Consider the following 21,637-nt stretch of genomic DNA (forward strand, 5'->3'; position numbering starts at 1 on the left):
ATGCAGGCTGCAGAAAGCTTACTGAGGCTCAAGCTTAAAGGTGTCGTGAGTTACAGCATTGATAACACCAGCAGAACTGTCTTGCTAGTAAGTGAATCATTTTGTATGGCAAAAGTGAGATACAGTAAAGTATTAAGTTCCCACTTCTCACAGTGACACGCAAGTTTCAGTTTTCATATTGAGGAAAAGCTGCAACTCTAACCTGATGCATACTGAGCAGCACCATCTTCACAAAATGATCATAAGTATTTTCATGAAAAGAAAATGCTAAAGTCTCATGTTATGTTGTACTTTTATAAATATAGTGGGTGTGCCTACATGTAGTCACACATAATTTATTATTTAAAAATATATGGGCATTCTTTTAAAATAATCTTTCCAAGCCTTGAATGACTTCCGTAATCCTTGAAAGAAGTAATAATTTATTTGTGATTCCCAGCTGATATCAAAGGAACGTGACAATCGATCTTGGTCTGGGAATAAGAGCAACTCTACCTAGAGCCCTCCCTGTGCGTGTAGTGAAGGCTCGAGCTGCTTCGGTACCTAGATCATAGCTGTCTTCAGCTGAGCTCTGTGAATGCTCCCCCACCACTGTCCAAGAAGAGATGTGGTTTATTTGGTTGGGTTCTTCTAAAGAAAAAAGCTAGGCTCTGGAGCTAGTCATTTCCACTAACTATGAAGGAGTGTAGCTCAGCAGTGGGTACCCATCCTGTAAGCACTTTATTCGGTCCAGCTGCCTGGCAGGACTTAGAGGCTAAAAATACTAAACTTGGATCTTACTGCTGATGGCTGAAGTTGCTTGTTTTGAAGGCTGGATCCCCAGTTTCCAAGAAGATGGATGCTGTGTCTAAGGTTCAGTGGGATTCCACAGCTGTTCAGTTTGATCAGCAGGGCTCTCAGTGCCCTGCTGCCTTCCCTCCTTACCAGCCGTGCAGTCTTGTCTTCCTTGTGCACTCACTGGGGCTCGTTTCGGCCCATGGAGAAGGTAGTTCGGAGAGCTTAACCAACTGGGACACTAACTTGTTTTTGTTTAGTTTCCTGCATTAGCTCATGGCAGAGTGATGAAGACCCCTGCTGGCACGTAGAAGGGATGGGAATGTTCATCTGGGCAGGAGATGCCTCAGTTTACTTGAATTTATTCCCTCCCTCAGTTGCATAACATGGGAAATGCACCAGCCGCCTTACTCGGGATGTTCCAGGTCCTGTAAGGGTTGCGTGACCTTGCAGAGCACCAGGGACCCCCAGTTTAAGCTACCCAGACTTGTATTTTCTGCTTTTTTGTCTGTATTGGACCTCTGGCAGTGCTTAAAGGTTCAGCAGAGGTGAGGTATCCCTGCTGTGTCTGTGGGATGTCATAAATATCCCTGATATTGTTACAAGTGAGTAGACAAGAAATGGGGTTTTTAACATGAAGAGTTTATTGCACTGGTAGCCAGTGACAGCACTGAGCACACAACCACTGTCTACCTAATTTCAATACAATATTCTCTTTCCCACTCTTGTCTTCTTTTTCCACAGGAATTGGGGTTATTTGCCCTCCCCATATCTCAGAAGTTTCTCTGGGAAAAGCTGCATCACATTCTTGGTTTAGGGCCAATAGCTGTTCTGTTGATTGAGAATGAGTAGCTTGGGGAATGCCTTCTGTTTACCTTCAACAGTATGGAGTTCCTGTGCTGCTTCTCGTGCCTCTTTCTTTTAGCAGGACTGTTCCTGTGTGTGCCTTAAGCAACTAACTTAAGCTTTCAGAACACTGGGTCCTCTGCAGCGCGCGTCTCTATAACAAACGGCTTCAGGTTCCCTCGGGTTTGGGTCACAAAGTAACTGACAACATCCTGAAGGCTTGGGAGTGTCACCTATTTCACCAAAACAACAACAACAAAAAAACAAACAAACAAACAAAAAAACCACCAAATAAAACATGCTACATGTGTTGAGAATACATTTTCAAAAACATGCTGGCAGGCTGGGATCCCTAGCAATGTTTGTCAAACAACTGATACTAGATTTCCATCCAGCATTTGGATGCTGTGAGGTCTAGTACAGCCCTCTGCAATCTATGGTTGTGTTTTGACCCTTGAACATGTAAGTCCTTCCCTTCCATCAAATGAGTAAACAAACCAAGAGTTCACTCTCTGCACTGTTGTGCTTTTCAATGACTGCTGGTGCTCTTTTAGCAGACGGTTTAACAGCAGATGCTTTTTCAAACCAATAGGATGTTTCTCAGGCCATGAGTTAAACATGGTTTAAGAAAAGTGGAAGAAAACTGTTTTAAACAAAACAACAGGGTCCATACAGTCTTGCTCAAACTTAAACTGAGTTAATTTTATTTCTCCAAGTTAGATGGAGGGCATTTTTAACTTCCTCTAGCTGCAATGAGAGCTAGTTTTCAGACTTAGTACTGAAGCCTGAGTTGAAAATAAAAAAAAAAAAAAAAAAAAGAAGCAATCTTGGGTGTTTTGTGAGTGGTTTGATTTTATTTTTGTTAGAGAGAAGATGCTGATGTGTGGTTTTTTTCCCTACTTGTTCTTTGAAATTAGGTTAGTTGGACTAACAAGAAAGGTGAACTCTCCACATGCTCTACTTTGACTTACAAATTATAGTTAGGAATTTACTAGAGCTTTTCTAGTTTTCTGCAAAGTCATATTTCTTACACCTGCTTAAGAATCTTCAACAAGAGAATTGCTCACCTGTTTTTCCAATTTGATAACATAACTTGTTCCTTTGGATATCACTTTGTAGTGCTTTAAGCATGGGGCACTGAAAGAAAATGAAAGTTGATATGCTGCCTGAAATGAAATACTTTTTGATGTATTGTTGTCATTATAAACTCCTTTTCAGGAGCAATTGCTGTGCTTTATAATATCCCCAGAGTTTATTGAAGGTGTGTGGCAGGGTTTGTTTTTCCCTGTTTTTAGTTTAGAAGCACTGGGTATTGCAAAAGTCACTTCTGGTGTCTCAGATGCCTCTTGTTCTGAAGCTCTGCAAAAGCTAAAACGTGGCAATCCAGTTGAAATGTGGTGTGTTTTTAGACTAAGTTACTGTTTGAAAATACTTGTTTTTCATTCATTTTACAAAGGGGTATGGCTTGTTCCACTGTCATTCTGCATGATGATTTCTTAAACTGAGTAGTGTTTCATGGCAAACAGGGGAAGCCCATTTACCCAGGGAAATGGGCTTTTGCTGGCTGATCTTTATTGCTTCTTTGTTTAATCTAATTGGCTTTGGAGGAGGAAAGAACAAAGAAATCAGTCTCAGGCCCGCCCCTGCTACCTCATTTGCCCTCTCAAAATAGCCTGAAGGTAAGGCATATGTTTTACATGTCAACTCTGGGAATTAAGAATTCAGCTTTTAATACAGTGTGTACTAGTTAAGAATGGGATGACATGGTGGAATCAACCTACTCCAGCTCGTGTCGGATAGTGATTGCGTAGTTCTTGCTGTCGCTGCCAGGACGCAGGATCAAATTCCCACATGAAGGGTTCTTTTCTAACATCTCTATTGCTTCTTGCCGAGACACGGCATAGAAGCACCTGCATAGAAGGGAGGAGAGAAACAGCACGAATGGGAGTTACACTGGCAAGGCCACATCATTTTGAGCTGTGTGAAGAGATGCAGTCTGCCAGGCTAACACCTCTTCACAATGCTTGGCTTATCCAGGGCAAGTAGCCATAGCTGCCAAGAGGCATGACACCTGGAGGACTCTTGCTGATGAATGCTACTATAGGAACATAAATCAGGAAAGCAGTGCTTTGGCCTTCTCAGAGAGAAAGTGAAGCTTTCATACAGGTATGATGCTTTCTGGACCCTTGGAAAGAATGTGAGAAGAGAAACCTGGACTTGCCTTGAATTTCTCAACGGTAATCAGCATTTTCTCAGAAGGGCAGATACAGCAGCCCAACATGTGGCTTTCTGAAAAGTTTTTCAGGCATAGCCATACGCTGCACTCAGCCTTTTCAAAACAAAAAGCACTGTAGGAAAGCTGCAGGAGTAATCTGTCCCTTAGGAAATTCTGTAAAGGCCTTAAGGTAGATTTTGTTCACTGAATATTATACAACCCTTGTACAACAGCTGAATTTGGAACCTCTGTGTGTAAATAATACTTTGAAAGAAGGGAAGACTCTTTAGTCTTGGGGTTCGTATAGTTCAGTCAGAGCTTACGTTGGCAGAGTGGTCAGTGTACTGCTGGGAGGGCTGTTTCTGTTCAAGGATGCACTGGGACACTTGTTACACATAATCCTTTTCTTTTCCTTCTCTAGCACTTCATGCATTCTTCTAAGTTGCCCAGGTAGTAATGACTCATCTGGTGGAACTGACAGCTGAAAATGAACAGCATAATTGAAAAGAAAATGAAAGAGTGGACAAACATTGTGAGCAATTGTTTCTGCGTACACATCATGGCTAATCTCTGAGCACAGCTGCTGTGCAGAAATCTTTCTTACCTGCTTGGTTTAAGCAGCTGTGATAATCTAGAAGGTTTGGATATGACTTTGCTTTGAATAAAATGCTGCACACATGTTTTTGTTACAATAGTGAAATAAGGATATCTGTGTCCTGATTTAGAAGAAAGGTGCATTGACAGAATTGGGAATGATGTAAGAATCCACAACAATATTTTGCAGTTGCTATACTGCAAAAGGCTGCATAAATAAAATTTAACCTATTTTAGCCATCCTCAGTTTTTTATATGATTCAGCTAGGCCAGTGTAAAGTCATTTGTGAACAAACTTCCTTCATTTTTCCACTGGTCAGTATCAAAGAGGGTCTTGTTATTTTCAAAGTGCATTTAACTAAGAAGAATACTAAAATAAAACACAGGGCTGAGGAATTCTCTGGGATGTGCAGTTTGACCACTTGTTTGGTTATGTCTTCATCCCATGATAAAGACTTAGAGAGTTGTCTCTCAGAGCAGGCTCCCTTTTTCACAGCTGCAGGGGATGAACTTGTGCTAGAAGTATTTTCCTTCCTGGACAGCGAACAGTGGATTGGGAACTGCGTCTTACTAGGTACCATGGCAGAGTGTGTATTGCACATGAGCTGGGCTTAAATCAGCCTGTTTTTTGCACTCCTCAGGAAAACAAAACAAAACAAAAAGCAACAACCAAAAAAACCCCAACAAAACCCCTGAACAGCTTAGTGTGTGAGAACTCATCAGAAGCCAGACTTTGTGCCTGTGGAAGCCAACTTCTGGCATGCATGAAGATAAAACACCCTTACAGACACTTCTGACATGAAGTGAGATATAAAACTCTTCCATACCTTTGTTACAGTGAGAATAAAACCTTTCCATTCTTTCCCACATTCACAGTCATTGGCCTGAGAGAAGAGAAAATGACGGTGTAAGAACAACTACAGCAATAACAAAAAATGTATGATATTTCATGAGGAAGCCTCAAATAACTCTCACCCTTTTCCATGTCTGGAAATGAGCTCCCTGCCAAGCTCCATCACAGCCCGAAACCCTGCACTTCCCCAGTACTACATGTTCAATTAGAGGGAGAAGACAGAGGCAGAAAGGTAAAAAAATTATATGCGCTGTTGGAGTAAAAGGAGAAGATTATGTGGATCCAAGGAGAAGGCCATGCTAAGGGATAGGTGAGTCTCAAGTATAAAACCTTCTAGATAGGCCCTGAGCACTACAGTCTGTATGGCTTCTGAATGGTGGGGTGGTCAGATATTTCATCCCCTTCTTGGTTTTACAGGTGATGTGGGCCAGTCAGTGTGATACTTCCTGGTTTCTCTTGTATATTTTCTTGTTCAAGTCTTTGCTTGTTTCATATTCCCAGATCCTCCTGAGAAAAACTTGTGATGCCTTGAGGTGGAGTTTCCCTGTTGTTGGGTTCCTATGCCCTGCCTCCCCCCCGACTGCCTTTTGGTGCTGCCTGGCTGCAGGTTGTACACTTTGGCGTCAAGAAGGCAGCTTGACTCCCATACCAAAATGGTGCTCTGGATATCTGTGGGAGATGGAGTAAAGTACCAAGTGGCTTACAAATCACAGCTTTCCTCTTTTTACCTTCAGTTCAAGTTCCCCATTTGGCAGCATCAGGATGAACTGTGCAGAGTTATTTTCATCTGGATGAACACTGGTTGCTGATGTCAAAGCTGATATATCTAATTTCTGTGAGTACTAAGGAGGGAGGAAAAGAAAAATACCGCAAGTTGTAATTTTCACCAAAAATCTAGCTGCTCTCCGAAGGAATTTGTTTAAAAGAAAATAGATTGAAACTTTTTTATGCTAGAATTTGGGTTAAGTTTAACTGGCAGACGTGCCAAAGTTCAGTCCTTTGCTTTTGTTTACAGAAGCTCTTCTCACTTCTGGATTTTTCTCATCTTAATCTTCATAATCACAAACAGATTAAATCCACGAGACCTCCCTGAATATTTTCTTTGTGACCCCAACTAAACCCTCAGCTGGAGTACAGTGTAATAACACCAAGCACTTCTTCCTCAGCTGCATAAAGGAGGGTCATGTTACACATCACAATAATTTTACACTTATGCACAGCTGAAGAAAAAGCACTCAGTAAAATTATGGAGCAATGTGGATACGTTTGTAGCTCAGGTGCCAAAAAAATACTCCTTTTTTGTTCTGAAGAGGCAAACTATTATGCTATTGTTTGTTTCACTCTGGCTTTTTTTGATATCAGCCTTTCTGTTACAATGTTCAGTACTATTTTTTTGGACTATGGTGATGAGGAAAGGGTGCCAAGAGGTGCCTGGAGTACATAAGGATTACTTGATGAAAATAACTGATGCACTTAATCAGATGGGTAGTTACAAAGGTAGCAGGTTACTCACGGTTGGGGCTTTCTTATCATCATAAAAGAAGAGTGTAGTTCCTCTGAGTTCTGTCCAATATGCTCTAAATTCCTGTTGGAAATGAGGAAGTGTCAGTTTGTGAAGATGATCTTTTTAGTTCCCACAAAATGCTGAAAGTGAAAGAACTGCTAAGAAAAAACTGTGTCGTCATATGTTAGCTTTCAGTGTTTTAAAGATGGTTAAAAAGCAAGTATGTATTTTGTAGGCAGTGTAAGCAAAAAAAAGTTCAGTAAATAACTCTACAGGCAAAAGGATATACATGCTCTAGGCTTTGTTTTCTAGTATCCTAATTCGGCATGGAACTAGAAAACCTCACTTTTAACTAATTTAAATTTTTTAAACATCTGTCAACAATTTGTCTAACAGTTTAAAGGGGGTATGTAATGGAAGAGAAATACATTTTGAATGCCACTTTAAAATCTTGCTAAAAGTGGAAAATAGTGTGACATGAACACATGTAAAGACTCCAGTCTTCTGAACACTAGTCTCTTGAAGTGTCTCTCTGCATTGAATTTTGATTCTGACAGTTTACTTGCTATAGGGAGATCATGGAGCCTGATGATAGTCTGACCTATTAACTGGGCTTCTTGCATCTGAAGCGGTATTTTGCATGCCTTGTCTTTAAATTATGTGTAGTACTGTTCATAAATCAACACCATGCCAAGGTAAATACGATTGTCTGACTCTTCTAACTCTTTCCTAATGCAGTCATGCCAGAGTGACCGGAAAGGTTTTTCTATTTCCATGTGCCCCTGATACCTATCGCTGTTATGGGACGCTGAATTAGGAAGGCAACTTCTGTAAAACAGAAACTCTGTTCTAGTTTTCATTTTAGTTACCTGTTTTGTGTTTGTTGTTTGGGTTTTGGGTTTGTTTAGCTTTTTTTTTTTGAGGAGGGGTTTAAAACATGGTTGCAAAGATTGTGAAAAGAAATAACTTGTGAAGTCTGATAGGTCATATGAATCAGGGTGAGCAACATTCCCTAGAGTATCCTGCAGGTGATCCTTGCTCTTTACCCTGCTAGCTCCTAACTAGTCTTTCTGGTGGTTTCTCTCAAATTACTAGCGTTACTAGCATCGAGCTTCTGGACCCCAACATCTGAGCACTTCAGTGTTCTGTTAAGGTAAATGTCCTCATTAAACCATCTGTCCCTGGCCAGTTACTGAAGGCTGTGAATGCTTGCTGTGGTGTGGGGCTGCATGTCATGGGAAATTTTTGAACTGCACCTTATGAAAATGTAGTAACAGTAGTTGCCTAGGAGTGCTTGTTATTGTTTCAGAGCCATGAATATGTTTTTCTCTTGGGCATCTGGTCTCTCAAAAGTGATAATACACCTCGTCGGTCCACGTAAGTCTCTTCAGATCGGCTGCGTGTTATTGCTCTGCCCCATTAGTTTTTTTAATTCAAGTATGGTAGTTACTGAGTTTCAGGAGGAGGAATTGTTCAGGAGAAAAATAAGGTTTTACATAAGCGGATATAAATAAAGGAATGTAACAGGGAGCTTTGTTAAACTTGCAGGTGTTCTCCTGCTAAATACAACAAAGCAATGCATTGAATAATTTCTAGTGTTGCAGAAGAATTAATTGCAGAAAGAATGAGATTATCAGCCCGCTTTTTGTTTGAGTTCCTGTTTTGTGTGGTACTTGGTTGTTCCTGTGTTTATGAACCACCATGATATTTTGGTCTTTTGATTATATCTACCTTTAGCACTGTGTGACTCTCATTTTCTCAACTCTGTCTCTGCTTCTGCATCTACAGAGATGTGAGTGTAGGTAGGGTAAAAACGACTTTGTAATTGTAAGTACAGGTGTTGTCATTATGAAGTTCTAAAAAAGGGCAGTCAGCTTGATTAGGGACATGCTCTGAACATACATGCTATTGTAACATACACAAGCATGTAGGCATTTACAGATTTGTGTCTTAAATAGTTATATTGGGTCAAAAAACCCACTCATTTTCCTAGTTAGCCCACATATGTTAAATCATCAGCCCTTACTAACAAGAAGAAAAAACCAAAAGATGTAGAGAATCTCATATATACTTCAGGTGGCATGTCACTGAAGACTTAAGTATGGACACTGTTCTCCAGCAAATAGAGGATGCATCAGAGCAATATAACCACATCAGACTTTGCTCTTGGTATTAAAAATGTTGCATTAGCTTTTCACCGTGGTGGTAGCTATGAAATCAGTCAAACTCAATTCACATTTCAGTATGTAATAGTAAATTATAATGGATCCTGGAGATATTGATGGTTACCTTACCTAATTTATTTTATATACACACCCTCCCCCCTATAATAGGAACAGAAGTAACCAGATATCATTATTTCAGTGCAACCATTTGTGTCAGCCAGTGCTGAGAAACTTCTCCCCCCACAGACCTGTAGCTCCCAGCAATACATTGTTGAAGAAATACTTCAACACTTCCCGGGACTGCGTACCTTACCTGGCATCTTGAGTGCCGGACAGACAGGTAACCTTGCAAGTACAAAGGTAGACCACTGATCCTCTGCCTCTCCTGGAAGATTTGCCGGGGGGCTGGCTGAGGAGTTTCCTCAGGCTGCTCCCTAATGCCTCTCAGCATTCTTTAGATATCTCAGCAGGATATCTGGATATCCTCTGTTGCTGTGCTCTTTTTTTCCCCTTCACTCCCGTTGCTCTCAGTCTGCTCTGTATCAGCCTCAGCCAGAGAACTCACCCCGGTGAGAGGGGGGGGGAAAAAGCAGCACCTCAAAGAGGAAGTCTCTGTATTTGCTTTTAGGTCAGTACACACCGACAACTCTGCTTGGTGGACGATCATGGGAGGAACCAAACTGAATGGATTAAAATTTTCCTTTAGAGTGTACTCCTTGGGTTTTCTCGAGGGAAGGCATTCAAATGATGAGCATGTTGGTACAAAAGTGCATCATTCCTGTGATGGGTGTCATGGAGGTCATGGTGGAAAAGCCTGCTTTTGATGGCTTACAGCACTGGACTTTTCATGGGCTGCTGCCACTGGGGAGACTGCTCTCAGCTGCCTCTGAAATCAAATTTAAAGTTTTCATTGGGAGCATAGATTAATTTTGAGACTGTCAGAGTTGAACTTTCTTCAGCAAATGGCTAGGGGGATTACAGGACATTAACAGTAATATTGGGAAATAAATCTACCTACGGTTGTTTATAACTGGCAAGGATAAATCAACTTTGCAACGTGCCTGTAGGAAGACTTTTGTTGTGAAAGAGCTAATTAATATACCAAAGCCTTTAGAGAAATTATGAAGGGAGATGGTAGTTCAGGAATGAAATGTTGGCCCTGATGAAACAAGGGGTGAAATTTCCATCAGTTTCACAGTATCATGATGTTTAGCTTAGTTTCTGGCCTTTCCCTTAGTGGTCAGAAAGAATAGGGATGGCAAGACTTGGTGTTTAGATGTTGGTTGCTACAAAATGCAAAGCAAACGTTATTTAAAAAAAAAAAAAAAAAAGCTTGTTTTTTATTGAACATCTTCCTGGTCTTTTCTGTTTCTCAGCTGTGCGTAGGTGTAGGATGAGTATGTAATTGGTCGGTAAGGTGATCTGTGATAGACAGATAGCTGCCGACCAACTCTAGCAGAAGAGGGGTTCAGCCCTACGTATGAAAGTAAATTCTCCATATCATCTCTAAAAATGGCTGGGGACGGGTACAAGTTTTCAGATTTTGACTGAATTGCAGATCTTTGTACATGTTCTCTATTGATTGTGGTTAAATGTCAGAATTTGACTTTATTGTTGAATGTTGCAGAAAAGCTAATGAACATGGGTACCTGCACCTTTGCTTGGCAAGGCTGATGATGACAAGCCAGCACTTAGTCCACTGCTTGCTGTTAAGAAATACTAGGCTGACTTCATGATTTTTGCTGACTTCATGCTTCTTCGGCACCCCTGGCCCTGTCTGGGGTGGGATGTTCGCCTCATACCAATCTCTTAGCTTCTTTCAATGGTAAAGCAAGGCCTGCATTGTATCAGGCTTACACAATAGAGCCAGTGATTAGTGGTCCTTGTACTTGATGAGAAACATTTGTATGGGCTACACTGCTTAGCAGAAAAAGGTCACTGTACATCTCTTTCAGCTGCATCAACAGGAAGTAAAATATTTAGGATTCATACTAAAAGAAGGACAAAGATTAGTAGACCCAGAACAGGTCCAGGCTATTGTAGAAATACCTCAACCGGTAACCAACTGTGAGGATTTTTAGGCACAGCAGTGTACTGCAGACCCGGGATACCAGGGCTAGGGGAGTTGAGTAAGCCGTTGACAGAAGCTACCTAGGCAGAGGAAGTGGAGCCTCTACGGTGGGGTCCAGAGAGAGAAAAGGCTTTCCAAGCTATGACAGGAGCTCTAGCTTCTTCTCCAGCACTGGGATTGCCAGATTACTCCAAGTTCTTTGAACTATTTGTGCATGAGAACAAAGGAGTAGCCACCGGAGTCCTTACTCAAAAACTACATCCACACTGCCGCCCTGTGGCTTATTACTCAATTCGACTGGGTCCTGTACCGGCAGGGAGTAATTCCTGTGTTAGAGCAATAGCAGCAACAGCGACTAGCACAGAAGAAAGCAGACCGTTAGTCCCGGGTGACCCAACAACTGTGTGTGTCCCACACGAAGTAGAACTGATTCTTAAGCAACATGCTACATAAGCACCGTCCCCACAAAGAGTGCATCGCTACGAATTAACGATTTTGAATGCAGATAATATTACTTTAAAAAGATGTAATGTTTTGAATCCAGCAACTTTACTGCCTGTTCCCTCTGATGGTGAGGCGCATCATGACTGTGCTCAGGTAGCATTTCACTCCAGCTGCCTATGGGAAGATCTGCAGGATCACCCTCTAGAGAACTCGGATCTAGCCCTTTTCACCGACGGATTGTCATACTATGTGAATGGAAAATGACACAAAGGCTATGCTGTGGTGAGAAACTCAGAAGTACTTGAAGCGGAACACCGACAACCCTTGGTGAGTGCCCAAGGGGCTGAATTAACTGCATTAACAAGAGCAGTCTGGTAGGGACGTAATCAGTGGGTAACTATTTATACTGATTCTAAATAGATTCTATATCATCTGCAGTCATCAGGACAGGTGGAAAGAATGAACAGGACTCTCAAAAACACAGTTCCTCAAACTTGTAGTCAGGTAGATTTGAAATGGTCTGAATTTTTAAGAATAGTGCTATGCAATTTTGGGAATACACCTCACCAGCCTCTAGGGTTGTCACCAGCAGAAAGAGCGTTTGACAGGCACTTAGCTGTACCTGGGACCTTTGTCCCTGCTAGGACCAGCCTCTTAGATGGAGATGCACGGTTGACCCAGTATTTTATATATGCAAAAAGGGTTTGAAGACAAAAGGAAATATGCTCAATGGTATCAACCCACACCACCTGAAATGCAGGTACATGATATATGGCCTGGAGACAAGGACTTAATTTCCTGAAAATCAAAATTGGAACCCAAATGGGAGGGACCATACACTGTCTTATTGTGTTCTTATTTTGCTGTTAAAGTTTTAAGAAAAGAAAATTGGATACACCATTCTTAAGTCAAACAAGTAGTGGGTAATCAACTAGCTGACAGATTCCTGAAAATCAACAAAGAATGCAGTCAGATATTTCACTACTTTTGATACTGTCAACTCTGGTGACTACTACAGCATGACTAAGTATAAAATTAAAAAGGATGAATGCTCTAGAGTGGTGGAAAAGCAGTAAATTTGAAAAGAAAATAATCCACATAGGGTATACAGAACCCAATTTCGCAATTCTTGAAAAACCTAAAGAAGGGACTCTCATTTTTTGTTGAGAATCAAGTAAGGTGTATGATCTAACTGTGACAGAGGTAATCAGAAAAAACACATCTCACTGTCCCAATGATACCAGTTGCTGTTTAACACTTGATTTCAGGTGTTGTGTGGTGGTTAATGGTTAAGTTGGCAGAATACAAACCAATGTATCTTGTGAGAGAATTGACTAGATACCAGCTACAGTCCCTCCACCTACCATGATGAATCCAACTTCAACTCTGCAAATAAGAGAGTTGATCCCACAAATATCTGAAATTGAACCATAGGCTATCAAACATGTAGAGCAAAAACAAGTGTTGGTTTAATCCCTCGTGGTCACTGAAACAGGTAGAACTGTTGATACAAGTCAATGTTTCTACAATCAAACCGACCTGTTCACTGTTCCTAAGACCACCCTATGCAGGATGGTTAGCATGATTACATGAGCGAACCTTTACACCCTCGAGATGAATGAAAAGAGATGCAACTGGTATCACAGGGACAGAATTGAGAGCCTTAAATAGCATCAGTGCTGAAGTACTTGTAAACAAACTGAGTGCAACCGCAAGTGACTGTGTGACTTGGTATACTGTTTGTTTAGCATTTGCTGAAGCCTTAGGCCGCAAGCTGTGAACTTTCACCTAGGCTTGCTGAACTTCTACTTAGTTAAGCAAAAGAGGGCCTCCAGAGCCAGCACAAACTAGAAGACAAGGAGGCTACAACCATGAGCAGAAGCTGCAACTTGGCAAGATAACAGCCTGGCTGGATCCAGAGAAGGAATCCAAAAAGGTGCTAGAAGATCCCAGACCAGAAATCACCGTTGGACCAAAAGGCACATGATGAATGTGTGAGGGGCGGGTGCACAGACTGTGAGGGTAAAATTGCCCAGGGATTTCTTTTTTCAGGGTCCCTCTCTGGAGGCACCCAGCTTGAGCTGTTGTGGGTTTTTTTGTTGTTGTTTTTTTTTTTTTTTTTTTTCTGGCTGTATCATTTGAGTAATTTTTTTTTTTAATAAGATTTGATGACTGAGACTCTGCTATAGGAAGTCTAGGGTTCAAATTGCAAAGAAACTTCTTTAACAGTGCCAGTGTGTGATAAAAAGCATCATTTAAAATTATATTTTTGGGCTGTCTTTTGCACATACTGTAAGATACTGTGGATAGTATGGTGTTTTGTTCTCAAGCAGTTGTTTTTGCTCATTGTTGAGTTCTTCACTCAACATTCTCCACGTTGCTAGCCTGGAGAAAAGAAGACTGAGGTGAGACCTTATTGCTCTCTACAACTACCTGAAAGGAGGTTGTAGTGAGATGGGTGTTGGTCTCTTTTCCCAAGTAATGAACACCAAGACAAGAGGAAATGGCCTCAAATTGCACCAGTGGAGGTTTAGATTGGATGTAAGGAAAAATTTCTTCACTGAAAGACGTTGTCAAGCATTGGAACAGGCTGCCCAAGGAAGTGGTTTTGTCACCATCCCTGGAGCTATTTAAAAGACGTGTGGATGTGGTGCTTAGAGACATGGTTCTGTGGTGCACTTGGCAGTGTTAGGTTAATGGTAGGACTTGATGATCTTAAGAGCCTTTTCCCTCCTAAACGATTCTGTAATACTGATGTTTAAAAAAAAAAATTGCAACCCGCTGTGGTTACTGTAGATGTAGCAACCCGAGGATCTGAACTGGCGTTTCCCGGGAGGGAAAAGAAGAACGGCTGCTGCCGCCCGCCATGGCTCCTCAGGGGGGCAGAGGCGGGCGGCGGTGCCGAGCCGAGCGCGGGCTGCGGCAGCCGCTGGCTCCTGCGCAGGCGCCACAACGGCCCGCGGCCGCCGGCCAATGGGGCGGGGAGGGGGCGTGGCCGGCGCGCAGCCTGTGGCCGGTGCGCGCGCGCAGCGGGAGGGCGGCCGAGGTTTGAAGGCGGCGGCGGCCTGGCCGGATCCTGCCGCCGGGCTCTCTTCGTCCTCCTCGCGGCGGCCCGAGATGGCGGAGGCCTTGGTAAGAGAGCGCAGGGCGGGCGGCGGGAGGAGGGGGAGTGTGCCGTGGGCAGCGGCCTGTCCCTTCCGTAAGAGTCGGGGCGCGGCCCTCTGCTCCTGAGGGGCGGGCGCGCGGGGCCGTCCTTCCGCCCCTGCGGCGCGGCGGAGCTCGGGGTGGGGGGTCCCCCGCTTCACCCTGAGAAAAGCGGGGCCGGTGTTAGTGCTCTGCCCTCCCTCTCGGCGCCGGGTGGTGGCAAAAACCCTTCTGCTCTGCTGTCTTGTCTGTTGGGAGCCCCCTTTGCCTTGGGCTGCCTGCAACTGCGCCTGTCGCTCGTCTCTAGAGATGTGCCTTTCGCGGGTTAGCCTGTGAAGAACCGGTGACTCCTGTCTAGACGTGCTAGAGACGTACTCCTCTTCCTCCTACCGTTGTCTGTCAGAGGTAGACAGAGAGCTTAAGTTTTAAAAGCTCTTTATGTGTAGCGGGGTATGAACATAACAGTCAATAAACTGTTAAGAGCTCTTTTAGATCCATTACAGGAATTTTTAATTTTCTTATATGAAAGGTTGCTTGCCACTTGATTATACTGCACTCCGCTGCAATGGGAAGAAGTTTAAGCCTCAGTGACTGATGTGCTGTGGAGTATGGTTCTGCACACAAAGTGATGACTTTTGGTCAGTCGTTTTTCTGTGTGACCTAGTTTCATCCTGCTATGTTAAGCTGATGTTGAAAATTTGCAGTCATATAAATCCTTATGTGGTTTTGGTTATTGCCAGAAGTAGTATCCAATGAGGAATCATAAAGTGCAAAGTAGTATCAGTGTGGCAAATTTATGGAAAATGTGAATTCTGTTGTGTTAGGACTAGATAATCTTAACGCTACACATACACTCTATTCCAGTTTACACAAATGAAGAAGAGGTCATCATGGTTTTTCAGCTAAACATTTAGAGTTTTTTGGAGACATTTTCTTGTCATGTTGGTGAAAACCTGCACTCCGCTTAGCTCTTTAATTTTTCTTGGCTTGTCCTTCCTGTTTTTATCCTCTACAGTCTTTGCTTGTTCCCAGCTCAGTAGGCTTTATTTCATTTGTTGGCACAGAAAGTAATGCTGGTAGTATACTGTCATTTGAATTATTACTACTATGATTGTGATAATAGATGGCTGGAGTCATGTCTGCTCTTCGAATGACTTTGTTTATACTCGGGGCTCAAGTATATGAAGAAGTGCTGGGTATTAATTGGGACTTTAGTTGTGCCATGGAACAGCAGATGTGCTCTCAGTGCCTGTCAGCGTGGTCTTGCCTGTGATAAATGCAGGGTAAGAATCTCTCTGGAAGCAGTTCTCACAGAGCAACGGATGAGTTGTAAGGCTATGTCCTAGCTTGCTTTGTGGTAGTTCATTCCTTTTCCCTACTTGAAAGATTATTTCTGTAGTCATCACAGAAATGTTAACCAAATCCTTAGGTTCTCGATCACTTCTGTCATATAAATCTCTTGTAAGTCTTTCTGGCTGTAAATGCAACAGATGCTTCATGGTTCTTGTGGGAAGCTGAATTTTTGACAGATGTTACAGGTGTTGTAGCTACTGCCACAGTCTTAAGAAAATTAGGGCTGCAGTAACTCCCACTAGTTTCAGATAGATTGAGAATCCTTGAGGCTTGCTTACATGAGAAACAGGAAGTTGGTTGCTTGTTTGTTTTTGCATCAGGTGTCACCATGCTTCATAAAAATTGGTTCTTATTTCTTCACAGAATCATTTTAAAAAAGACTACAGAGCAAGATTCTGCCATGGAGGAGGGTAATTTACATGTAAAATTTTATTCTTCGATATGATTGTTTGGAAAACTTATGTTGATTTTTGTCTGAGCGCTTAATGTCAAAACTATTGGGTGTCTCTTATTAAAGTGATATACGATGTTTCCCAAACTTCTTGTATTTCTTAGCAGTGGGAGGAGCAAATTGTGCCAGGGTACAAAGCAACAAGGATTTCTTTTGTAATCCTCGGCTGAGGCAGCAGACTGGTGTAGCTCTACTGAAGCTACCCCTATGTAGGCTGCCTGAGCACAGAAGCAGTATTCTGTGCAAACATTTTCCCTTCCAGGAGGGAGGGAAATGAAGCCCACGCAGAGTTGTGGCTTATTTGGCCCTTGCTGGTAAATGTTAGAGATGAGTTTGAGTATTTGCAGTGCTGTAGCTTTCTTTAAAGGCATGTCAGAAGTCTGTGAGCTTTTTGTTACTGGAATCAATTTATAGACATGCATTTCATGAGCTTACCAAATTACCTGTTTTTAAAGGCATATGATAATCATTATCAGACAAATACTCTATGGCTTTTCTCTTGTTATTTTGGTTTTGATCAAAATGGTCTGGCTAGTGGATCACTTCTGCTATTTTCATTTGTCCTGGGGAGGTTTGAAATAGTAATCAAGCAGCTGAGCTGTTTGCTTGCTTACGGATTTCATACCTCAAGCCAATTCTTGCTGCTGAAACTTTTGTAGAAGCACAGAATAACGGTGGGTAAGTGCTAGAAAGAGAAGCAGAGGGTGACTCCTTGTATGAAGGGTTAGATGTGCAGCCTACACGTTTCATTTCTGGGTCTCCTGAGACTGGATCACTGTGCAGGCAGCATTAGTTGAAATAAATAAATATTTTTAAAATCATTCCTCAAGTGAGAATCTCTATTCATCCCAAAGCTCTTTTATCTGAGGGCTGTTGCAGTAGTTGTATGTTTTCTTTAATGCAGAGAGATTTCTATATTTTCATCATATTCTGTGACAGTGGGGCTTTTTCTCATGGAATCCTTATTTAGGCAAGTTTCTTGGCAGATAACTGTTCATGGAAATGATAGGTAAAATATATTAAAGTTGGGACTAGTGGAAATAATAATCTAAAATAGTAAGTAGCTAGAACTTTACTACTTTTATATTGCTGGGACAGGAACATTTAATATTTTTGATTGAAAATATTTTTTTCCCTTCTTCCTTCTAGAAATAAGATTGATGTACAGCCAGGTCAAAATGTACTGAAACTCATACAGGATTGTTTCGAAAGTAAGCTTTTATGTGGTGTTTCGCTTAATTTGCTGGTTAAAGAAAAAATTCATTTTTTCCTTGTATTGTGTTTAGTGGTAAATAAATAGAAATAAAAAAAAGAGATAAAATGGATAAAAATAAAGTCTTTCTGACAGTCCTTAAAAGCACCCCCTTCCCAGCTGCTTAAAACTGTGTCTAAGCTGTTTTATAAAGGTAATCTTTTGAGTAGCTGATTTCTTTTTTGTTTGGATTTATGTGACCTTAACAAGCCATAGCAACTTGTTAAAATAAATGAAACCTTGACAATTCCAAGAATCCCTTATCTATGTTTTTTTCTTTATAGATTGTGACAGTGATCTTACAGTAAGCTCTCCAAGTGCAACCTGTTGCTCAACTCCTATTGTCAGAAATGAGAGGAGAACTTCAGTACAGAGGCAAAGGGTAAGTCAGCTGTGGCAGTGTCACTGTAGCACTGGGTACAGTTTCACTTGGGTACAAGTTTAGTTCCACAGGTTCTGCATGAGTGGTGAATGAGTAAGCTCCATATGTCACTTGTATTAGTAGATAGGCTATAATTTAACCTTCTGTAATAGTTGTTGGTAATGTTTGGGGTTTTTTTAGTTTCTTGTGCTCTGATAGTAAATATTTTATAATTAGATTTATTTCATAGATTAGTTTCTTGGGGGTTTGCTAATGAAAGCTTTTTCAGCTTTTTGTCAAGGATAGTTAAATTTCTTATGGTCTCAGGTTGAAGCACGCTGTCTTATAACTGGGGCTGTGTTGGACTCCATTGAGGTTGGTTTCAGTCACTTTGCCAGATATATGGACAGTAAAATTGAAAGATGATTCTTGTGTAAAAGCAGCTTGCCAACTCCTGATAAGGTTATCTGTACAATAACTTAGTATATCTGTAACTTTGTTGAAGAGTGGAAACAAGTTGAAGGACCTGTGCTGTCTGAGTTGAAGGACATGTGCTGTCTGAGAGAATGATGCCAATAATCTAGTTCGTATATTCAGTTTTAATATTTTGATTTTAGTAGTTTTTTGTAAAAATAGGATAGTCTCTTAATGGCAGTGTTGAGAACAGGTATCCTTTATAATGATGTTTGTTTACTTTAGTCTAATGTTAGAATACCATATAATCTCAAAATAATTCTTGCAAAACCTCAACCTGACTTAATAAAGGTGAATTAAATTGTTTAAATTCGTTCATTCTAATGCAAAGAATAAATAGCTTGCCTGTGGACTAGCAGGATGTCTGTTCAGAGCTGCAAATTGATTTTTACTGTACGCACTTTTACCTGTTGTTTGAAATTTACAGTTTGTTTTAGAAAGTCTTATGTGATAGAAAATGGAAGTGTTTAGTTAAAATACAACCGTGCTGCAATTGAGTAAGAATTAAGGGAAGGAAGTTATATTGTGTTCTATAGAAATTTATATTCCTGTCAAAATAATGCTCCTTTATCAAATATTTTACTTTGTCTCATTCATTATTGACTGTGACAGCCAAAGGCAGGGTTAACTAACTCTGTGAAAAAAGCCTGTGATTCTGCAGAGTCCTTACCTGCATCACCACTAAAACCAGTCAGCAGCACAGGTTGGTAGCACTGTTATTGAATTAAATTTTTTTGGGTAACTGTTCCTTGGGATTGAGTAGAAGAAATAACCTATTCTATATATATGGCAGGATGTTCACATGAGTTACCCCTGAAACCTGCAATACATGATTACATAGCTGATTCTAAAAAAATGAAGTCTCCTGTGTCTAAAAGAGAAACAAATACTATATTAAAAGACGTTGAAGCACTGTGCAAAAGTCCTGCTGTGTTTTTGGACCCTGAGGATGATCATGAGTCTGTTGGATCACCTCTTCTTGTGGAGGAAGCAAATAGTTCTCCTGCGCATACGTGAGTAGAGCTGAATGTTGTGGTGGTGTCATCTCCTCTGTTGTTCCCCTGCCTGTCCCCAGGGTAAATTAACATGGTGGTTTGAGTCATTTATGAGTTTGGATTGTGAACTCATAAAAAATAATTCCAAGCTTTTTAGAAAATTTCCATATCTAGGTTTAGAAATGGCAGAATTGCTTTTTACTAAATATTTTGGTGGTAATGGTTAGTTCCCTAAAGTGCATGACCCCTGTCAGAATAGGTTTGAACTCCTTTTTTGCAGGAAAGTGCCCCAAATTATCAGCTTCTCAGACAGTCTAGACTTTTTCAGTGAATCCTATTGACAGTGTAGACCTTAAAAGTTAACAAAAATTTTGTCGAAGCAGAGATGAGCAGTCATCATTCCTCTTGCTCTGAATATACAATGTTTTATATGAGGTAGAACAACTTCAGTTGTGATCATTATCTCCTCTTGGGAAAATCTGAAGCCCAGCTGCACTAGTGGCCTGTGGTCCCAGCCACAGTTCTGCTTTCTTGGAGGACTGAATCTCTGGGGTAGATCATAGAGAGGGAGTGACACTGATCCCGTTGACTCCCATTGATGGAGTGAGATTGGAAGGAAAGTGCACCTAGGGTATGGGAGACCTGACAATTTCTGCAGCACGTTCTCATAAAATTAGAAATTTGTCTTGCTGAGTAGCCCTCGCTTTGATCAAATGGAACCTCATTCATAAGAAGTGAGTCACTGTCAGCAGGAGAAAATGAGAGCATCTGTCCATCCACACAATACTTTAATGTGCAGTCAGGATTCATAGCATTGTATTTGAATGCTGTTCACAGATTACATTTTGATGACCAAAATACTCCTGCTGCGGTGAAGAGCCACGTGGAAGTTGAAAATTTGGAAGGACCTCAGACTGGGAGAAATAAGCAGGTTGTTCTCACGCAAGGAACAGAATGTACTGCTAAGTCTTCTGTGCAGATAGAGAAGTCTTTCTCTTCGGTCGTCTTAGCAGCTGTAACAACAGGAACGCTTGTAAAAAGGTTTGTTTTGAGGCTTAATGTGGAACATAATTTGCTTGTAAAACAACCCAGTCCCGAGTACTGGAACAGCATCCTTTTATCTATAAACACGGTCTGGGAGAATGTTTTGGGATCTTCCAGCATTATTGAAAAATGCCACTTGAGAAAGGGTTTGAATAGTTGTTTCAAAGTTTTGTGCTGTTAGGATTTAACAGTGCTGTGCTGTTGTCTGCTAGTGCAGTAGTATGTAGCTGTATTGGGATTGTGGGGGGTGGTTTGGTAGTGAGGGAGGGTGCTACAGAGGTGGCCTCTCTTGAGAAGCTTCTTGAAGCTCCTTGGCTCCAAGTTGGACCTGCCTCTGGCCAAGGCTGAACCAACTAGCGACGGTGGCTGCACCTCTGGGATAACACATTTAAGAGGGGAAATCCTGCAGCAGAGAGGAGTGGGATATGAGAGAAACACCTCTGCAGACACCAAGGTCAATGAAGAAGGAGGAGAAGGAGGTGTGCCAGAGCAGAGACTCCCCTGCAGCCCGTGGTGAGAGGGCAGGCTGTGCCCCTGCAGCCTGTGGAGGTCCATGGTGGAGCAGATGTCCACCTGCAGCCCATGGAGAACCCCACGCTGGAGCAGGTGGATGCACCCAAAGAAGGCCGGGACTCTGGGAAGCCCACGCTGGAGCTGTCTGTTCCTGGGAGGACTGCACCCTGTCCCAAGGACCCACGCTGGAGCAGTTCAGGAAGAGCAGCAGCCCTGTGGGAAGGACCCACATCGGAGAAGTTCATGGAGGACTGTCTCCTGTGGAGGGATCCCACACTGGGACAGGGGAGGGATGTGAGGAGTGCTTCCCTGAGGAGGAAGGAGCAGCAGAAACAACATGTGGTGAACTGACCACAACCCCTGTCCCCTGCCTCCTGCGCTGCTGCGGGGGAGAAGGTAGAGAAATCAGGAGCAAAGCTGAGCCCAGGAAGAACGGAGGGGTGGGGAAAGGTGTTTTTAAGATTTGATTTTATTTTATTTCTCATTATCCTACTCTGATTTGATTGGTAACAAATTAAATAGGTGTTTTTTCCCCAAGTCAAGTCTGTTTTGCCCATGACCATAATTAGTGAGTGATCCCTCCC

At 41.9% G+C, this 21,637-nt stretch overlaps 2 protein-coding genes across 8 annotated transcripts in view; one reads left to right on the forward strand and one right to left on the reverse strand.

Moving 5' to 3' along the window:
• Nucleotides 1-1,742: 1,742 nt before the first annotated feature.
• Nucleotides 1,743-9,402, reverse strand: STAP1 (signal transducing adaptor family member 1). Its single transcript, XM_074864944.1, has 8 exons — nucleotides 9,265-9,402; nucleotides 6,796-6,867; nucleotides 6,011-6,124; nucleotides 5,257-5,313; nucleotides 4,159-4,316; nucleotides 3,402-3,530; nucleotides 2,688-2,757; nucleotides 1,743-1,853 (listed from the first exon to the last, which is right to left on the reverse strand). Exons 1-8 carry the CDS (start codon nucleotides 9,400-9,402, stop codon nucleotides 1,743-1,745), a joined length of 849 nt encoding a protein of 282 aa, XP_074721045.1.
• A 5,079-nt stretch (nucleotides 9,403-14,481) lies between these two features.
• CENPC (centromere protein C) overlaps nucleotides 14,482-21,637 on the forward strand; it is a 30,337-nt gene continuing 23,181 nt past the window's right edge. For 5 of the 7 annotated variants that reach the window (XR_012628765.1, XR_012628764.1, XR_012628763.1 and 2 more), the window contains exons 1-7: nucleotides 14,493-14,598; nucleotides 16,327-16,373; nucleotides 17,564-17,625; nucleotides 17,951-18,048; nucleotides 19,114-19,204; nucleotides 19,295-19,514; nucleotides 20,334-20,537. Coding sequence is in view for 4 of the 7 variants with exons in the window: in XM_074866961.1 (XP_074723062.1) it covers nucleotides 14,584-14,598; nucleotides 16,327-16,373; nucleotides 17,564-17,625; nucleotides 17,951-18,048; nucleotides 19,114-19,204; nucleotides 19,295-19,514; nucleotides 20,334-20,537 (737 nt within the window). In the remaining 3 variants the exon portion in view is untranslated. Of the gene's footprint in view, nucleotides 14,599-16,326; nucleotides 16,374-17,563; nucleotides 17,626-17,950; nucleotides 18,049-19,113; nucleotides 19,205-19,294; nucleotides 19,515-20,333; nucleotides 20,538-21,637 lie in introns of all 7 variants that reach the window. The other 2 variants (XM_074866965.1, XM_074866964.1) reach the window with 2 other exon arrangements.

This window comes from Strix uralensis, chromosome 4 (assembly GCF_047716275.1).
Source record: "Strix uralensis isolate ZFMK-TIS-50842 chromosome 4, bStrUra1, whole genome shotgun sequence".
In the NCBI taxonomy this organism is placed as follows: domain Eukaryota; kingdom Metazoa; phylum Chordata; class Aves; order Strigiformes; family Strigidae; genus Strix; species Strix uralensis.